The sequence below is a fragment of the Enoplosus armatus genome, chromosome 7, assembly GCF_043641665.1.
Source record: "Enoplosus armatus isolate fEnoArm2 chromosome 7, fEnoArm2.hap1, whole genome shotgun sequence".
NCBI lineage: Eukaryota > Metazoa > Chordata > Actinopteri > Centrarchiformes > Enoplosidae > Enoplosus > Enoplosus armatus.
Window position 1 is genome coordinate 9,474,358 of NC_092186.1, and position 17,711 is coordinate 9,492,068.

Genomic DNA, 17,711 nt, shown 5'->3' on the forward strand with positions numbered 1-17,711 from the left:
GTTGATAATCAATTTAAGTAAATAGACAACTCTGGGGTACAACTAAAATCATTTATTGATTAAAAAACAGAATAAAACACACAATATTAAAGATATTAAAGATATTTTCAGTTTTGTGCATTCCCTTATTAAAGAAAAGACATTATTGTTTGAGTTAACAGAAGTAGAGGATAAAGTGATGGCAAAATCTGAGAATTGTATGGTATCTTCTCTAATTCTTCTTTTACCTCCTCGTTAAAAAAAATCTGGGAATACGGCCTAGGCATGTATATGCAGTAGAATACATATTTCACTTACAAGTAACAAAATAAAAGAGGATAACCTTAAATTCTTTCACACATTTTATCTTACTCAAGTGCATGAGATCGCAAAAGATAATTCCCTAAAACTGTCCTAGATACAAACTAAACTAAACTAAACTAACTAAACTAAACTAACTAAACTGCTTTACTAATGTGGAGCTGATGCAAGACATCATGATCTAATGGATATATGAATGCATAATGTGTCATCTGATCTCCTGTTGCTCAATATTGATAAATGATCACGTCAATATTAGCTCATTACATTATGTAACATTTAATGGATCAACAGTTTTATGAATTTTAATGACCATGTTATCAAATTATCTGAAATACAGTAGATAAAACCTTGTCAGACCATGTGATAGATATTGTATCAGTGCAAATATAGTGTATAACAGAGGATTTATTTAGTTTGTTTAAACATCTTCATTTAAGTGAGAATGTAATATCACCACCCCAAACTTTGCAAAGTGTAAAGCTGTTATTTGTGGTCTTCTCTCACACAGGTGTTTTCAGTTCTTCAACAAGGGGTAAGTAACATGAAAGTTGGGCAAATGTTAATTAATTCTGATTGTAGACACTCACGCAGTTTTAAGATACACCTACACAGGCAAAATAACTCCTCTGTGGGAGGACCATGGGAGTACTGGTGATTTAATTACCCGTAAGAACCAAATCCATGGCATCTGCTGTCTGGTTTTGAAACAATAAGTATATCCTTATATTCATTTTGGTGGAGAATGTTCATATATTATGCAAACTAGTTTTCAGCTGCGAGTCAGATATGGGATCACTATGCCACCGTTTCAGTCAAGATCACAAACATAGATGATTTGAACCTGAGATCTAGGATCTTTGATTTGGTTTTTGTTTTGTCTCAGAGATCATTGAGGCTTTGTGCTGGTGCTTTGGGAAAATCAGCGAGGCACAGCTGTCACCCTGAACTCCTCGGGGGAATGAGTGAAGCCCAGCACGCCCTTCAAGCTGGGCATTTCTCCAGGAACAGGAGAGAGGGCGAAGCGTTGGAGGAGAGATGTAAATAACAGGAACAGCTCCATTCTGGCCATGTGCTCCCCCAAACACACTCGTTTACCTGTGGGGAAACAGTCGACAGCAGCTTTGGGTTAGCAGATTCCTAACCCACGTGCTGCTAACCTGAACCACTGTGTGTTGGGAGTAATTCCTGTAAGATGAATAGTGTCACTGAAAGTGGAGGAGTATGGAGCAAACCTGCTGAAAACGGTAAGAAGGCTTCTCTTCTGCAGAACTTGCCCTTGGAATCCAAGAAATGCTCAGGATTAAAGATATCTGGAGTCGCCCACTCATTCTTATCAAGCAGCACAGACGCAAGGATTGTACTAATACCTGTGCCCTGGAAAAAGGGAGTCATGTGATGTTAATACAAATTTTACAGGTTGTCATTTATCCCTGGGTGAGTGGTAAACAGTCCTTTACCTTAGGTATGAAGTATCCTCCCAGTATAGTGTCTTTACTGGCCATTTTGGGGAATCCCAGGGGAACAATATTTCCCATCCTTTGAGTCTCATGGATGACCGCGTCAGTGTAGGGAAGGTTTGGTCTGTCGGCCATGTTGGGCTGACGAGACTGTCCGATCACTCTGTCTATCTCTTCCTGGACCTTCTCTGAGTGAGGAAGCAGAGTCACGACTACAGTGGGCAGCACTTTGGACATTATACACATGAAATAGCACAAAACCATCTATAACCTTCATGAAAATACTCCTGTGCTCACTGTGATTAATAAGCTACTAACGCTGTATCTCTGGGTAATGCATCATGTATACGAGGGCCCAGCGTAAAGTGGTGGCAGTTGTTTCTGTCCCAGCCTCAATCAGGTCGAGGGTGCAGACCAGCAGGTTCTCAATGTTGAAGCCAGCCTGGGGGTCCTCCTTTTTCTGGCAACACGTCAGCAGAAAACACATTATACACAGAGCCATGCTCTCATGGGCTAGTTTTTACATAGATGGAACATGCCAGCAAGGACTTGATAATATACCTTCTTTCAGAACTCTTAGTTTCCCAGTAAATTATCAAGAGTGTGTTCACATTAACAGCGCCATGTCAGCATGGCTCATTGGAGCTGTTGTTTCATCATAACTGCAACAACTAATATGTATGTAGACATCTTGTCATGGTTAAGAGTGATTCTGTGACTCATGTCTTGAAGTATTGATGTGTGAAAAGGTTTTTAATCGTATCTTGGTTGTAAAGATTAGCCGTAAATCAGACAATATGATGAAATAGCTGGTAAGGTTTTTGAGCCAGGTTGAACCGAAAATATTTTAGTGGCATGAGATAAGCATTAACAAATCTATCGTCATTTTACCTCATTGGCATTTTTCTCATCAGACATTTTGACTTATCATAGCAGGAAAAGCAGCACAGGGGTTACTAATAACATTAACGATGGCTCCATTTCCATTGGAATCGCAGTAGGAAGGGATCTGTATGGCCAGTATGAACAAGAGGAATGATTCCAGCAAGTAAACGCTCTCATAGTTCACATGGCCACCTCACTGTTGTTTAAGACAAACGTGAATCATTTGTTAACCTATCCTTTCCCAGGATTCCAGGGAGCTTCACTAAAAATGTGGCAATACCTTCTCCATCTCTACCAGATATGCATCAATATAATCTCGAGGGTCATCGGGGTTCCACTCCTCCTGGTGCTTCTCTATCTCCTTTTTCAGGAAAGTCACGATCTCCTTGTAGTTGGCGTGGACAGTCTGGTGAGGTCCTGGCAGGTACTGCAGCAAGCCAGGGAAGGCATCGTACAGCTATAGATGGGACAAACTCTCAAATCAGTAAGAGACCCGGTTGTTTTCATGATCACAACATAATTGCTGAGGCAGATCAGGAATTACCTGAGTCTGAGCAGAGCCGGCGAGCACAACAGCCTCATTGTCCAACTCCAGAATCTTGCGAAAGCTTTGATCACTGTATTCAAAGCGATGTCCGAAGAGCGTAGAGGAGATGATGTTGCTCACTCCATACCTTATAATGTAGTGGGGGTTGAATGGTCTTCCTGAGAAGGTGTTGAATTCAATTCAAGTGATGATTAATCACATTAGGAGGCAAAATCACTTTATTTACAATCTGCACAAATGTGATGTGAGGACGGTACAATGTTCACAGTATTTCTTAAGTGCAGTCAAGTCACATGAACTAATAGATGAGTCTCTGTAATCCACTCGCCTTGTTCCTCTTTGAAAGCTTCACAGAGGAAGTTGCTCTCCACTTCAGTGTATGTTTCCAGTGACTTCTGGCCCTCTCCAAAGTAACGCAGGTGAGTGTTGGCAAACTTCCTCTGCTTCTTCCACAGGTAACCATTGCTCAAAGCTATGCCTGCAAGAACCAAATTATTAACATAGCAAACAGGACCTGCATAAAGATTGTTGCATATAGTTTCAGAATAACAAATTCTATCGCTTGTGAGCACCTATGTTGAAAAGAAACTGTTATTGTCACTCCCAAATCTCCGCTGTGAGCTTAGTGTATCCTTGCTGGGAGGGTCAGAGAGTTTGTGCCACAAGTTGGCTGACTGAGCTGTGATTTTTGGTTAAATCCTTCAACACAGCATAACAAGGTTTAGTTTTACCCTAGAGAAGGAGCTTGACACAGTAAAAGACACTTTACTGGTGGTGCTGTGCATTCATGCCCTCACATACTCACCAAGGCCCTTGAAGACAACGTGGAAGAGAGGGAGAACAGGTCGATCAACAAAGCTGTCCAGCTGGTTAACAAGAGCCTCTTTGACCATCTTGTATCCTGAAATAAACACCATCCTCTCACTGCCTCTCCTCAGGCTGAACACTGGGCCGTACTCCTGAGCAAGCTGCATTTAAAAAACAAATGACTTTTCAAGAGAGGAAATATTTCACAAAGACTTTTGTATTCTTTCAATATGTTAGACAATTACATGAACACTTTGTGAAAAAAGACCAACTTTGAAGTAACTCCCCAGTGTAACCACTGCTGCAAAGGTTTGGTCTCACGTGATGCTCATAATACTGCTTTACCTCATGACCGCTGTTCGTCTGCCTTGATGCAGTTTGTCTTTGTTTGATATATTTTTTCATTATTTTTTAAGATGACGTACTAAATATATTAGTACTTATATCAACTGTCGTTGATATTCAAGATTTGAAGTAATTTTCCATGAGGTGCTGCATTATTTCATTATTTTGTTTAGCCTCTGTAGCCTACAAAGTAAAATAGAAAATAAAACTCACATGAATATGCACTGATATCAAAGCAGTTGGTTAGAAAAAACGTTTCAGTTGCAATCTTATGATGCTATTGTGTATTTATTTATTAATATTTCTTGTGCTCATCATGTTGACAAGGCAACTTTCTGTAAGACAAATTGCCGCTTGGATGTTAAGGCTCTACTCTACTCTTGGAACATGCATTCATGCACATGTAAAGTGTCACAGTTCACCTCACCTTCTCCATTGATTTGAAGTCGACTCCAGTGAAGATATTTCCTAGAAAAGGCACAGCCGGGGGTCCAGGTGGAAAGGTGTGTGGCCTCCAGTTTCTGAACACATCAGTCAAAAGTAACACTACGAAACTGAACAACAGCCAGCCAGTAAAGTCCATACACTCAAAAAGCGCTTGAAAAATCATGGTAAAGATATTTCAAAAAGCCTTCTGTAAAATGACAGTTTGCTTCTGCAGAGAGGAGTGGAGGAGACTGGAGAAAAAAGGCCCCAACAAGGATGTTATGTAACACTGGTGGCCTCTCGGGACCTCTGAAGTGAAAAACAACTCTGGAGCTTGAACTCTTCCAGCTGGTTGCTGATTGTATGAATGTGTATCACATGGACACGAGGAAGTCTTCCTTCTCATTTTAATACCAGTCATTTATCAGTAATTGATTCTCTGAGTAGTCAACAAAAGGGTGCAGCAATTAAAATATTTTGTAATTATCAGTAATAAAGGTAGATTTTGAGACATTTCGCCTCCACCTGACGATTTTATTTCTATACTTGTGAGGACCCTCAATGATATAATGCTTTTCCTAGCCCTTAGCTCTCACCTTAACCATCACAATTATGCATCTACCCCCAACCCTTACCTTTACCCTAACCTAAACCTGAGTGTAACCTAATGAACTCTCTGGGTCTCATATCATGGCTGGAACAACCACTTTGGGGGCCCCTGTGACAAAAATGTACTTTTGCCTGTTTTGCCCAGTTCAGTGTTGTAAGATGTATTCATATCCTTCACTGAAGTAAAAGTACCATTACAACAATGTACAAATTCTCCATTACAAGTAAAGTAAGTAAAACTCCTTCATTCAAAAAGTAAAAATACAGAAGTATTGTCAGCAAAATGTACTTTAAGTTTCAAAAGCAAAAGCACTAATTCACATTAAAATCTTCTATGTTTATTATACATAATATTTCCCAAAATCTAGTGAAGTATAAAATAGCAAATGGGTGTACCCAAGTAAAGTACCTCAAAAGTGTACTTAAGTACAATAATTGAGTAAATGTAATCCAGCCTTGAATTATATTGTACCTCAAAAAGATGTACAAGGGCACAGTGGTGGAAAGTAAAGAAGTACACTTACTCAAGTACTGTATCCTACTTAAGTACACTTTTAATGCTACTACTTCTACTCCACTACATTTCAGTGGCAAATATTGTACTTTTCACTCACATTTATTTGATAGCTTTAGTATCTAGTTACTTTGCAAATTCTAATCATTAATACAAAATATAATCAATTTATTGATTATTATATATATTTTTTATTATAGATTAAGCTACCCAGCAGTATATAAAGTAGTTACGCCCCACCTTTACCAGCTGCAACATTGAAGTAATGCTTACACATGAATGCATCTATATAATTCAAAAAATTAATATATATGATTCAGAAATGGATCATTCTACATAATGAGTACTTTTACTTTTAGTACTTTGAGTATATTTTGATGCTAATACTTATGTACCTTTACTTAAGTTGAATTCTGAATGCAGGACTTTTATTTGTAAGTAGAGTATTTCTACACAAATAAAAGATGTGAGTACTTTTATTTATGTACAAGTAGTCACATCTTTTAAGTACCACAGTGTAGAAATAAAAGATGTGAGTACTTCTTCTTCCTGTCTGTATGTTTTGTGCCTTTATTTTGAATGATAGGCGCGCAAACCGGAAGTCATATCTGTTATAAAGCCCCAATTCATGCATTGTTTGTCTGCCTTGAAACTCAGCAACACATCTAGGACCAGCAGGACTTGTGGTTAGAGGGCTCCACACGTACCCATAGCTACCATTTCTGTGTCATACGTGTTTTGCCCTCTAATGGGCTTCGCTATTGGTTAAAACCTAGGCGAAGGCCGTAGGGATGAGATGTACCCCCAGCTGGGCCGAGAGAGTACTACACCGTGGTACATCTACATGAATAAAAAATATGAGTACTTCCTCTTTCGTATATTTACACGCTTTTATTTTGAAGGCTAGGCACGCAAACCGGAAGTCTTGGTGTTGTTAAATAAACATTCCGCCCATTCTCGTCATGGAGCTCTTTTGAAGTCGTGATATCGCTGTTGCGACTGTCGGATAAATAAACTAGCATAATAAGCTAACAAATGGACACACTATACAAAGTACTCGGCTTGGAGTGGATGGACGGTAGGAGTATTTTGATATTTCTGTGTGTTTTTCTGTTGTTGACTAATGTTTTGAGGAACAGAGTCCCGACTAACTTTCCTCCTGGACCCTGGGCTCTTCCTTTGATTGGTGACCTTCATCGCATCGACCCCACCAGAATCCACCTGCAGTTCACAGAGGTATGTCGAGGCCAGACACACGGTATCAGACCCCGTCCAGTTCAGTGAAATAAAAGTCTGAGGTTATTTTAGTGGTAGTGAAACAGGACATTAAACCTCAAAGAGAATTTGCCACCACAAGGGAGTTTATGGTGGAAGAAGAAACACAGGCACACTCTCATCAACAATGCCCATTTTGAAAGAGGCTACAGAAGTCAACAGGTGCCTGATTGTTGATTGCTGACATCTTCAGAAAGTGTGTCAGTGTTGAACCAAAACACCGGTCTGGTCTCTGTGTTCAGTTTGCAGAGAAATATGGAAACATCTTCAGCCTTCAGATCTTTGGTGGAAGAGCTGTGGTCATCAATGGCTACAAGCTTGTGCGAGAGGCCCTGGTCGAAAGAGGAGAGGACTACATAGATCGCCCTGTCGTACCACTTTTTGACACAGCAATTGGGAACAAAGGTAGTGTGTGTTGTATTTAGTTCTGTTGCTCGTTAGTGTTTAGTTAGAGTAGGGTGTAATGCTGTTTTGTGTTTGCAAAAGGTCTGGTGTTATCGAATGGAAATCCATGGAAGCAGCAGCGGAGATTTGCTCTTCATACACTGAGAAACTTTGGTGTGGGCAAGAAGAGCCTGGAGCCGTCCATCCAGCAGGAGTGCCAATATCTCACTGAGGCTTTTGCCCTTCAGCAAGGCAACAAACATTTTTCAACAAGCAACAACTAATTGGCTAATGCTTCTTAACTAGTTACAGGGCGGTATGCTTTTTCACCATGACACATTCTTTTTTTTATCCCTTTTATTTCCTTCAACTTTGCTCCAACTTTGCAACATGCAGCAACACAGTGGAGCATTGAACTGTGAACTTTAGACCATGTGCATGTGACTCTTTATCATTTATACCAACCTGTTAATCATTCATAATCATAATCACCATGTCTCAGTACTTTTCTTTACTTCACTTTTCATCACTTTTTTATGATGTTTTGGCTTTGTGTTCTTTTGTTTTATTACAAAGTTTCTGTGTGTCTTTTTTTTGGTTTATTTTACAGGCAAGCCTTTTAATGCCCAGCCACTGATAAACAAAGCTGTGTCCAACATCATCTGCTGCCTGGTGTTTGGGGAACGCTTTGAGTACACCGACAAGCAGTACCAGGGTATTCTTCAGATCCTCAATGAGACGGTGCACTTACAGGGAAGTGTGTGGGTACAGGTGAGCCTCCTTTGTAAACAAGATGCAGCACCCTTTTTTTTTTTTTTTAAATCAGGATTTTTCCAGCCAGACCCCATAAGCTAATGGTGTGTTTTAATAGCTTTTTTGTAAAAGGGTTCCAGAACAACATAATCGATATGAAATTCAATGAAACAAACATAAATAGGCATTACGTCGGTACTCAGATCCTTTACGAAAGGAGAAGTATCAATACAACGATATAAAATGTAAAAGTGGCGATCTTCTGGACCAATTCCAAAACTTTTTGTACCTATTTGTCATTCACATCCCAAAATATGTAAAATTGTTTGGGTTTTTTTAAATACCAAAATGACCCTTTACTTTAAATACTAACTGTAAATAAAGTTGTTAAAATTAACGACACCTCACACATTAATGCACATAATATATAATATTAGTCACAGGGGACATTTTACCAATAATGAGTACTTTTATTTTTGATATTTTAAGTACATTTTGCTGCTAATACTTAAGTGCTTTACTTAAATAGGAGTTTAAATGCAGGACTCTATAACTGTAGGGATCCTTTCCATAATGTTGTCTGAGAGAGAATAACAATCTGAGCTTGTCAGTGGCAAGAACAAGCACTTTTAGTGGACTCAATTTTGATGAGCACAATTGCCCCCAAAGGATTATGTTGCAGCCATTGCAGCCCATTTTGCGGTTACTGGTTGAGGTGATCTACTGGACCAAAACTTTTTGTACCTATTAGTCATTTACACCCCAAATTATGTAAAAAAAATTGGGCCAAGGTTTAAAAAACAGAGTCCAGTGGTTCCAAGCGACGGTTCGGGCCCCTCCAAAGGGTGACCAGATAAATATAAAGGGTTGTCAGATGGTTAATGGAAAAATATTGAATAAAACAGTTTATTTGTGTTTATTTTATTTTAAAAGTCCACATTTAAATCAAACCATCTGAGACGTTTAGAGGGAAATGTCTCTTTATTGGAACTGCTACAAACTCATAGACATAAAACGTGACAAGAGGCCCCAACTGAACACTTTTTTGTCACAAGCCAAGAAGGTTGAGAAATAGTAGTTACCTAGATGTTACTCCAGTTCTATGAGAATGTGCTGAGCCCTCTAACAGGCTTCACTATTGGTTTACTCTCTCGATGCTCCGCCACAGCACCTGAGAAAGAAATATATTCAAACAGGGGGTAGCACCCTGCCCCTATAAATCGCCAGTGCAAGCATTGCTTGTCTTCCCTGAAACTCAGCAACACAACTAGGACCAGGAGGGCTTGTGGTTAGAGGGCTCTGCACGTACCCATGCATGTAGCCCCTCCTGTCCAGCCAGGCAGAGAGAGGGCTGCAGAGTCACACCCAAGTGGGATGAAGCGTTGTGGGACTCGGACGCTAACAAAGACGAGGTGCAAGAGAGGGCTGAGTGAAAGAGGGAGATGCATGCATGCACTGGGGCTCTATGGGGGAGGGTGACACCCCCCTGTACTGGAGTAAAAAGTACAGTATTTCACTATGAAATATAGTAGAAGGAAAAAAGAGAATAGATTTTAAATATTCAAACAAAGTATAAGTACAGTACATGAGTAAATTACTTTCCACAGATATTAAATGAGTGGACATCGGTTACATAGTTAGTCCTATGAGCTTCTCTTTGAATGCTTAATGTTGAGCTTGTTACAGTAGGAAAAGCACAGGTGTTACTAAAAACATTAGCAATGGCTCCATTTTATTTATGTGTCCCATGACAGTGTGAGAGCAAGCCAGCATGCACAATATCAGGTCCATGAAACTGAAGCAGCTGTCACCTGGTTCTCAGATGATCTGGTAACTGTCCTCATGCTCTGTAGGTTTATAACACATTTCCCCGGCTGATGAAGTGGCTGCCTGGAACTCACCAGAAGATATTCACTCGGATACAAAAGATGATTGACTTCATCGAAATCAAGATCAAAGAGCACAGAGACAGCCTTGACCCCTCCTCACCGAGAGACTACATTGACTGCTTCCTCACAGAGATGGGAGAGGTGAGTGTTTTTATGTGTGTGTATTGTGTTTGTTCTCTTTGCATTTCTGAAGAAATATGTCAGCTGATACAAGAAAGTGTCTTTTGTTATTTGTTAACAATTGTTTGTTATTGATAGAAGGAGGACGAAGATTCTGGTTTTGATTTCAAGAATTTGAGTGTTTGCACTCTGGACCTGTTTGGTGCTGGAAGTGAAACTACTACCACTACTTTACACTGGGGACTGCTATACATGATCTACTACCCTGACATACAAGGTGTGTGTGAGTAATATCTGTCCCGCCCCATGTCTGCATGTTTTGTAAGTGTTTTGACTTTATGGTGTCAGGGGTCTCTCACAGGTCAGTCCTGTATTTGTAGGATGTGTTGCACGTCTTCTTCCCCTCAGTCGTCTACGCAGTACACAGACTCATAGTTTCCTGTTTCCACTGTGTGCAGAGAGGGTCCAGGCTGAGATAGATACTGTCATTGGTTCATCCAGAGAGCCCACTGTGACTGACAGAGAAAACATGCCCTACACTGATGCAGTCATCCATGAGATCCAGAGAATGGCCGACATCGTCCCCCTGAACGTGGTCCGCATTACGTGCAAGGACACCACGCTGGACAAGTACACAATCCCAAAGGTACATGATGCCATGATGCACATGTGAGAAAGAACTGCTTCATGTGAGCTTTTTACTTAATGTTTGTTTTCTAAGTTGGATTTTCTGGCAGCGTAGCTTTTGAACGCAGAGTCGGCACCTTAACGTGGTGGAGGAGTTTGCATGCTCCTGGTAGGGTCTCCCAAGGCAAATTGGTCCCAGGGGAGGGTACAGACTAAGAGCAAAGATGGAGCTGCGGCAACTTGTCCAGAAGAGGGAAATCAGTGCCCATGGGGCTCGGCCAGGCACAGCCCGAAACAATTGTTCTCAGTTTCCAATTACATGGACCCTGTGGGCCCATCACCCGCAGGGATAGGCATTGGGGTCAAGTGCACTGCAAGCCGGGCAGCAGGGAACTTTGTGGTCGTATGTCTTGGATTGAATGAGCAGTGATATTTTATAATTTTCAATTATTATGATTATTTTGTCAAGTGCTGTTTGCAAGGTTGATAATTAACTTGTTGCTCAACCTTTTGTTTATTTTCACCATTTTTTTGTTTTGTTTATTAAAGCAAACTTACTTGAAGATATACTAAACAAAAAACTGTTTGATTTACCGTTTTCATTAATGGCATTTCCTCAGGGCACCATTGTCCTGCCCACGCTGAACTCGGTTCTACACGATGAGTCGATGTGGGAAACTCCTCACACCTTCAACCCTCAACATTTTCTGGACCAGGACGGCAAATTTAGGAAGAGAGAGGCCTTCCTTCCTTTTTCAGCAGGTTAGTCAGAAGTTACAAGCCTCTAAAACTCACTTATATGTTGTTTAGACCAATCGTTTGCCTGTCTGACTGATACCCACAGCTGGGAGGGGATCAGGGTCCAATGTCATACTGTTTTCTTAGCTTGTTTCAGACTCAGCGGCAGCGATATTATATGGTCAAAGTGAATCAGTTTTAGAGGTTGTGTGAATACGACTCGTCTGTTGTCCTGTGTGTTCTCAGGAAAGCGTGTGTGTCTCGGGGAGCAGCTGGCCAGGATGGAGTTATTCCTCTTCTTTACCTCCCTCCTTCAGAGGTTTTCTTTCTCTGCATGTGCTGGAGAGCAGCCCAGTCTGGAGTTCAAGTTAGGATCCATTCGCCATCCCAAACCTTACCGCCTCTGTGCCGTACCACGATAAACCACCAACTGAACCACCTGTTTCATAAAACAATGAATCAATGTGTTCCACTACATTTACCTGGTAATACATCAATATCTGCTGTATTATTTTTTTACTGCCTCTATAGTGTCAGTAAAACATAATTTAGAAGTAATTTTCTTCTTCTCAATCATTATGCCTTTTCAATAAAGAATTGTATATGAATGTATTCAAATATGCAATAAAATCCTTAAAACATTCCATTTTTTAAATCACTGGGGTCAATATTCCTATTCGCATTTCCACATAACATTGGATTTGTCAATTTCACTAAAACCTGATGTGTTTGTGTAAATAAATAATGCTGAGATTGAGTTCATGCTTCTCATTCAGACCGCTACTTCCTCTTTCGTATGTTTACACGCTTTTATTTTGAAGGATAGGCACGCAAACCGAAAGTCTTGGTGTTGTTAAATAAACATTCCGCCCATTCTCCTCACGGAGCTCTTGAAGTCGTGATATCGCTGTTGCGACTGTCGGATAAATAAACTAGCATAATAAGCTAACAAATGGACACACTATACAAAGTACTCGGCTTGGAGTGGATGGACGGTAGGAGTATTTTGATATTTCTGTGTGTTTTTCTGTTGTTGACTGATGTTTTGAGGAACAGAGTCCCGACTAACTTTCCTCCTGGACCCTGGGCTCTTCCTTTGATTGGTGACCTTCATCGCATCGACCCCACCAGAATCCACCTGCAGTTCACAGAGGTATGTCGAGGCCAGACACACAGTATCAAAACAAATCGAACATAATATTCTCTGACCTAAAAAAGCCTGAGCTTATATCTACCCTTAATAATTATCAACACATTACCCTTAGTCTACCCAGAATAGCAGTCAAACCGAGAGATTAAACATTAGTTGACATCCTCAGAAAACACCGGTCTGCTCTCTGTGTTCAGTTTGCAGAGAAATATGGAAACATCTTCAGCCTTCGGATCTTTGGCGGAAGGGCTGTGGTCATCAATGGCTACAAGCTTGTGAGAGAGGCACTGGTCCAAAAAGGAGACGACTACATAGATCGCCCCGTCATACCACTTTTTGAAGAATTGATTGACAACAAAGGTAGTAGCATCAGGCTGACACCATATTAGGCATATTAGCATTTAGCTAGTTCAATCAGGAGAGACTTAATGTAAAGAATGATAAAGTGTATTCATAAAGTGCACAAAGAGGAAAGTGGAGAAAATGAAGGACCAACTGGTATGACTGGTTGTGATGAAAACCGGGGGTGAATAGGGTGAAGGAGGCTTGACACTGACAGCTGACAGCAGCAGAGAGGAACAGTTTTAAACAGCAACAAGGTGACTGGCTCACAGAGGAAAATACAGAGAGTAAATGATAAACAGATAAGCATGAAGAAGGTCAGTCTTCCTGATTGACTTTAGGTGCTAATGCTGTTTTGTGTTTTCAAAAGGTCTGGTGGCATCAAATGGAAATCTATGGAAGCAACAGCGGAGATTTGCTCTTCATACACTGAGAAACTTTGGTGTGGGCAAGAAGAGCCTGGAGCCGTCCATCCAGCAGGAGTGCCAATATCTCACTGAGGCTTTTGCCCTTCAGCAAGGCAACAAACAAATATTATTTTTCAACAAGCAACAACTAATTGGCTAATGCTTCTTAACTTGTTACAGGGCGGTATGCTTTTTCACCATGAAACATTCCTTTTTTTTTATCCCTTTTATTTCCTTCAACTTTGCTCCAACTTTGCAACATGCAGCAACACAGTGGAGCATTGAACTGTGAACTTTAGACCATGTGCATGTGACTCTTTATCATTTATACCAACCTGTTAATCATCAATAATCATGATCACTATGTCACAGTTCTTCTCATCACTTTTTTGTGATGTTTTGGCTTTGTGTTCTTTTGTTTTATTACAAAGTTTCTGTGTGTCTTTTTTTTGGTTTATTTTACAGGCAAGCCTTTTAATGCCCAGCCACTGATAAACAAAGCTGTGTCCAACATCATCTGCTGCCTGGTGTTTGGGGAACGCTTTGAGTACACCGACAAGCAGTACCAGGGTATTCTTCAGAACTTCAGTGAGATAGTGCACTTAGAGGGAAGTGTGTGGGTACAGGTGAGCCTCCTTTGCAAACGAGATGCAGCATACTGTCATCTTTTTTTTAAATCAGGATTTATCCAGCCAGACCCCATACATCCGTTGATTTAAGGGGAATCTAATCTATTTGTGAAAATATTGAATAATTTTACCTCAACAGTATTTCACTATGAAATGTAGTAGAAGGGCAGAATTGAGCAGAAGTACACTACGTGAGTAAATTACTCTCCACCACTGTGTGTAACAAACAAAACACAATTAAGTACAGTAGGATCAACAGAACGTGGGCCTAAAGGCAATTTTATTTACTGCCAGCAGGTGGTGATATTTCTTAGTCTACATCAAAACCCGGCAGGTCAGATATTCAATGAGTGGACATCAGTTACATAGTTACAAGTCCTATGAGCCTCTCTTTGAATGCTTAATGTTGAGAAAAGACCTTTGACCAGACAGATATGTTGACATATCATAGATTTTTTGCTTAATGTTGAGTTTGTTACAGTAGGAAAAGCACAGGTGTAACTAAAAACATTAGCAATGGCTCCATTTTATTTATGTGTCCCATGACAGTGTGACAGTGAGCCAGCATGCACAATATCTGGACCGTGAAACTGAAGCAGATAAATGGAATTATGCCGTCATTAATTTGCGCTTTTCCTCCCATGACATGTCAAAATCTCTCTTGTGAAAAGAGGCACATTGCAGAAAAAGAGCAGGTGTCGATAGTGACATAAGTGATAGCTCTGTTTAGGAGTGGGCAATATGGATAAAACCCTCTATCACAGTATATGTCATTTTATATTTGCGATATTGACTTATTGTGATTTGACAACTCCATCCTCAACCTGCGTCTGTGTTCAAGTTGAGAACTGTTGCCTGGTTCTCAGATGATCTGGTAACTGTCCTCATGCTCTGTAGGTTTATAACGCATTTCCCCGGCTGATGAAGTGGCTGCCTGGAACTCACCAGAAGATATTCACTCTGACACAAAACTTATTTGACTTCATCGAAATCAAGATCAAAGAGCACAGAGACAGCCTTGACCCCTCCTCACCGAGAGACTACATTGACTGCTTCCTCACAGAGATGGGAGAGGTGAGTGTTTTTATGTGTGTGTATTGTGTTTGTTCTCTTTGCATTTCTGAAGAAATATGTCAGCTGATACAAGAAAGTGTCTTTTGTTATTTGTTAACAGTTGTTTGTTTGTTATTGATAGAAGGAGGACGAAGATTCTGGTTTTGATTTCAAGAATTTGAGTGTTTGCACTCTGGACCTGTTTGGTGCTGGAACTGAAACTACTACCACTACTTTACACTGGGGACTGCTATACATGATCTACTACCCTGACATACAAGGTGTGTGTGAGTAATATCTGTCCCGCCCCATGTCTGCATGTTTTGTAAGTGTTTTGACTTTATGGTGTCAGGGGTCTCTCACAGGTCAGTCCTGTATTTGTGGGATGTGTTGCACGTCTTCTTCCCCTCAGTCGTCTACGCAGTACACAGACTCATAGTTTCCTGTTTCCACTGTGTGCAGAGAGGGTCCAGGCTGAGATAGATACTGTCATTGGTTCATCCAGAGAGCCCACTGTGACTGACAGAGAAAACATGCCCTACACTGATGCAGTCATCCATGAGATCCAGAGAATGGCCGACATCGTCCCCCTGAACGTGGTCCACATGACGTGCAAGGACACCACGCTGGACAAGTACACAATCCCAAAGGTACATGATGCCATGATGCACATGAGAAAGAATTGCTTCAACTCACTGATGATGAATCAACAATGGTTTTCTAACCAGTCCCTTTCAGCTATGTGAAGATAACTTTAATAAAAAGTAAAGTAAGTTGATTTTTATTCTGCATTGATATGAACTGAAAAACTGATAAACTGCCTGCAAGGTAAGAAATTAGTTTGAAAACCCATGTTATAGTATAAATAATCAGAAATGTATGTAGAAAATGAACATATTAATTTATGTAATAACCTATTACAGTCTATTTAGTAGCTCTTCTGGAGCTTTTGATCATATCACATGATCTTAATCAAACCTGTTGCCATGCAATTGTAGATGATCAAATTTCCATTTCTATTTTTTTTTTTGGAGCACTTTAAGATATTCTGGTCTGTGTTTGCTGACTTGTTGAGATTCAAAATTCATTGTTGACCTTGGAAACAGCAATTTACAAAAATGATCAATTACGATTTTGATTGTTCATCATTTTTATTATTGTTTTTAAATATCATGATTAGTTCGTCAACTACTGTTTCCAAGGTTGAGAATTAACCTTGAAGCTCAACCTTGTAATTTGTTGGGCAGCTCAAACGGTAGAGCGTGTTCCTGGCTGAGTCCGTACTGCAGCAGCCGTCCGACCAGGGCCCTTAACTGCATGTCATCCCCTCTCTATCTCCCACCTTTCCTTTCTCTCTCTGTCACTATTGGCAAACATGCCCAAAACCCTGAAAAAGACAACAACATGTAATTTGTTTATTTTCACCAGTTTTGTTTATTAAAACAAACTCCCTAGAAGAAATACCAAAAACGGTTTGATTTACCGTTTTCATTAATGGCATTTCCTCAGGGCACCATTATCCTGCCCACGCTGAACTCGGTTCTACACGATGAGTCGATGTGGGAAACTCCTCACACCTTCAACCCTCAACATTTTCTGGACCAGGACGGCAAATTTAGGAAGAGAGAGGCCTTCCTTCCTTTTTCAGCAGGTTAGTCAGAAGTTACAAGCCTCTAAAACTCACTTATATGTTGTTTAGACCAATCGTTTGCCTTTCTGACTGATACCCACAGCTGGGAGGGGATCAGGGTCCAATGTCATACTGTTTTCTTAGCTTGTTTCAGACTCAGCGGCAGCGATATTATATGGTCAAAGTGAATCAGTTTTAGAGGTTGTGTGAATACGACTCGTCTGTTGTCCTGTGTGTTCTCAGGAAAGCGTGTGTGTCTCGGGGAGCAGCTGGCCAGGATGGAGTTATTCCTCTTCTTTACCTCCCTCCTTCAGAGGTTTTCTTTCTCTGCATGTGCTGGAGAGCAGCCCACTCTGGAGTTCAAGTTAGGATCCATTCGCTATCCCAAACCTTACCGCCTCTGTGCCGTACCACGATAAACCACCAACTGAACTACCTGTTTCATAAAACAATGAATCAATGTGTTCCACTACATTTACCTGGTAATACATCAAGAATATCTGCTATATTATTTTTTTACTGCCTCTATAGTGTCAGTAAAACATAATTTCGAAGTAATTTTCTTCTTCTCAATCAATATGCCTTTTCAAGAAAGAATTTTATATGAATGTATTCAAATATGCAATAAAATCCTTAAAACATTCCATTTTTTAAATCACTGGGATCAATATTCCTATTCTCATTTCTACATGACATTGGATTTGTCAGTTTTACTAAAACCTGATGTGTTTGTGTAAATAAATAATACTGAGATTGAGTTCATGCTTCTCATTCAGACCGCTGCGTGTTGATGTTCACACTGTGGTTTCAGTCTGAGGTCT

At 40.3% G+C, this 17,711-nt stretch overlaps 3 protein-coding genes across 3 annotated transcripts; 2 read left to right on the plus strand and 1 right to left on the minus strand.

The window, feature by feature from the left end:
* Window positions 1–113: 113 nt before the first annotated feature.
* On the minus strand, window positions 114–4,954 carry LOC139287251 (cytochrome P450 2J2-like). The gene is made up of 9 exons (XM_070908212.1): window positions 4,772–4,954; window positions 3,998–4,160; window positions 3,521–3,670; window positions 3,190–3,350; window positions 2,926–3,102; window positions 2,079–2,220; window positions 1,761–1,948; window positions 1,536–1,677; window positions 114–1,398 (listed from the first exon to the last, which is right to left on the minus strand). Exons 1-9 carry the CDS (start codon window positions 4,952–4,954, stop codon window positions 1,223–1,225), a joined length of 1,482 nt encoding a protein of 493 aa, XP_070764313.1. The 3' UTR covers window positions 114–1,222.
* A 1,944-nt stretch (window positions 4,955–6,898) lies between these two features.
* Window positions 6,899–12,275, plus strand: LOC139287245 (cytochrome P450 2J4-like). The gene is made up of 9 exons (XM_070908207.1): window positions 6,899–7,129; window positions 7,411–7,573; window positions 7,655–7,804; window positions 8,163–8,323; window positions 10,159–10,335; window positions 10,453–10,591; window positions 10,773–10,960; window positions 11,562–11,703; window positions 11,926–12,275. Exons 1-9 carry the CDS (start codon window positions 6,929–6,931, stop codon window positions 12,099–12,101), a joined length of 1,497 nt encoding a protein of 498 aa, XP_070764308.1. The 5' UTR covers window positions 6,899–6,928; the 3' UTR covers window positions 12,102–12,275.
* Window positions 12,276–12,587: 312 nt separating this feature from the next.
* LOC139287246 (cytochrome P450 2J4-like) lies at window positions 12,588–17,508 on the plus strand. Its single transcript, XM_070908208.1, has 9 exons — window positions 12,588–12,832; window positions 13,027–13,189; window positions 13,542–13,691; window positions 14,044–14,204; window positions 15,105–15,281; window positions 15,403–15,541; window positions 15,723–15,910; window positions 16,770–16,911; window positions 17,134–17,508. Exons 1-9 carry the CDS (start codon window positions 12,632–12,634, stop codon window positions 17,307–17,309), a joined length of 1,497 nt encoding a protein of 498 aa, XP_070764309.1. The 5' UTR covers window positions 12,588–12,631; the 3' UTR covers window positions 17,310–17,508.
* The last annotated feature ends 203 nt before the right edge of the window (window positions 17,509–17,711 follow it).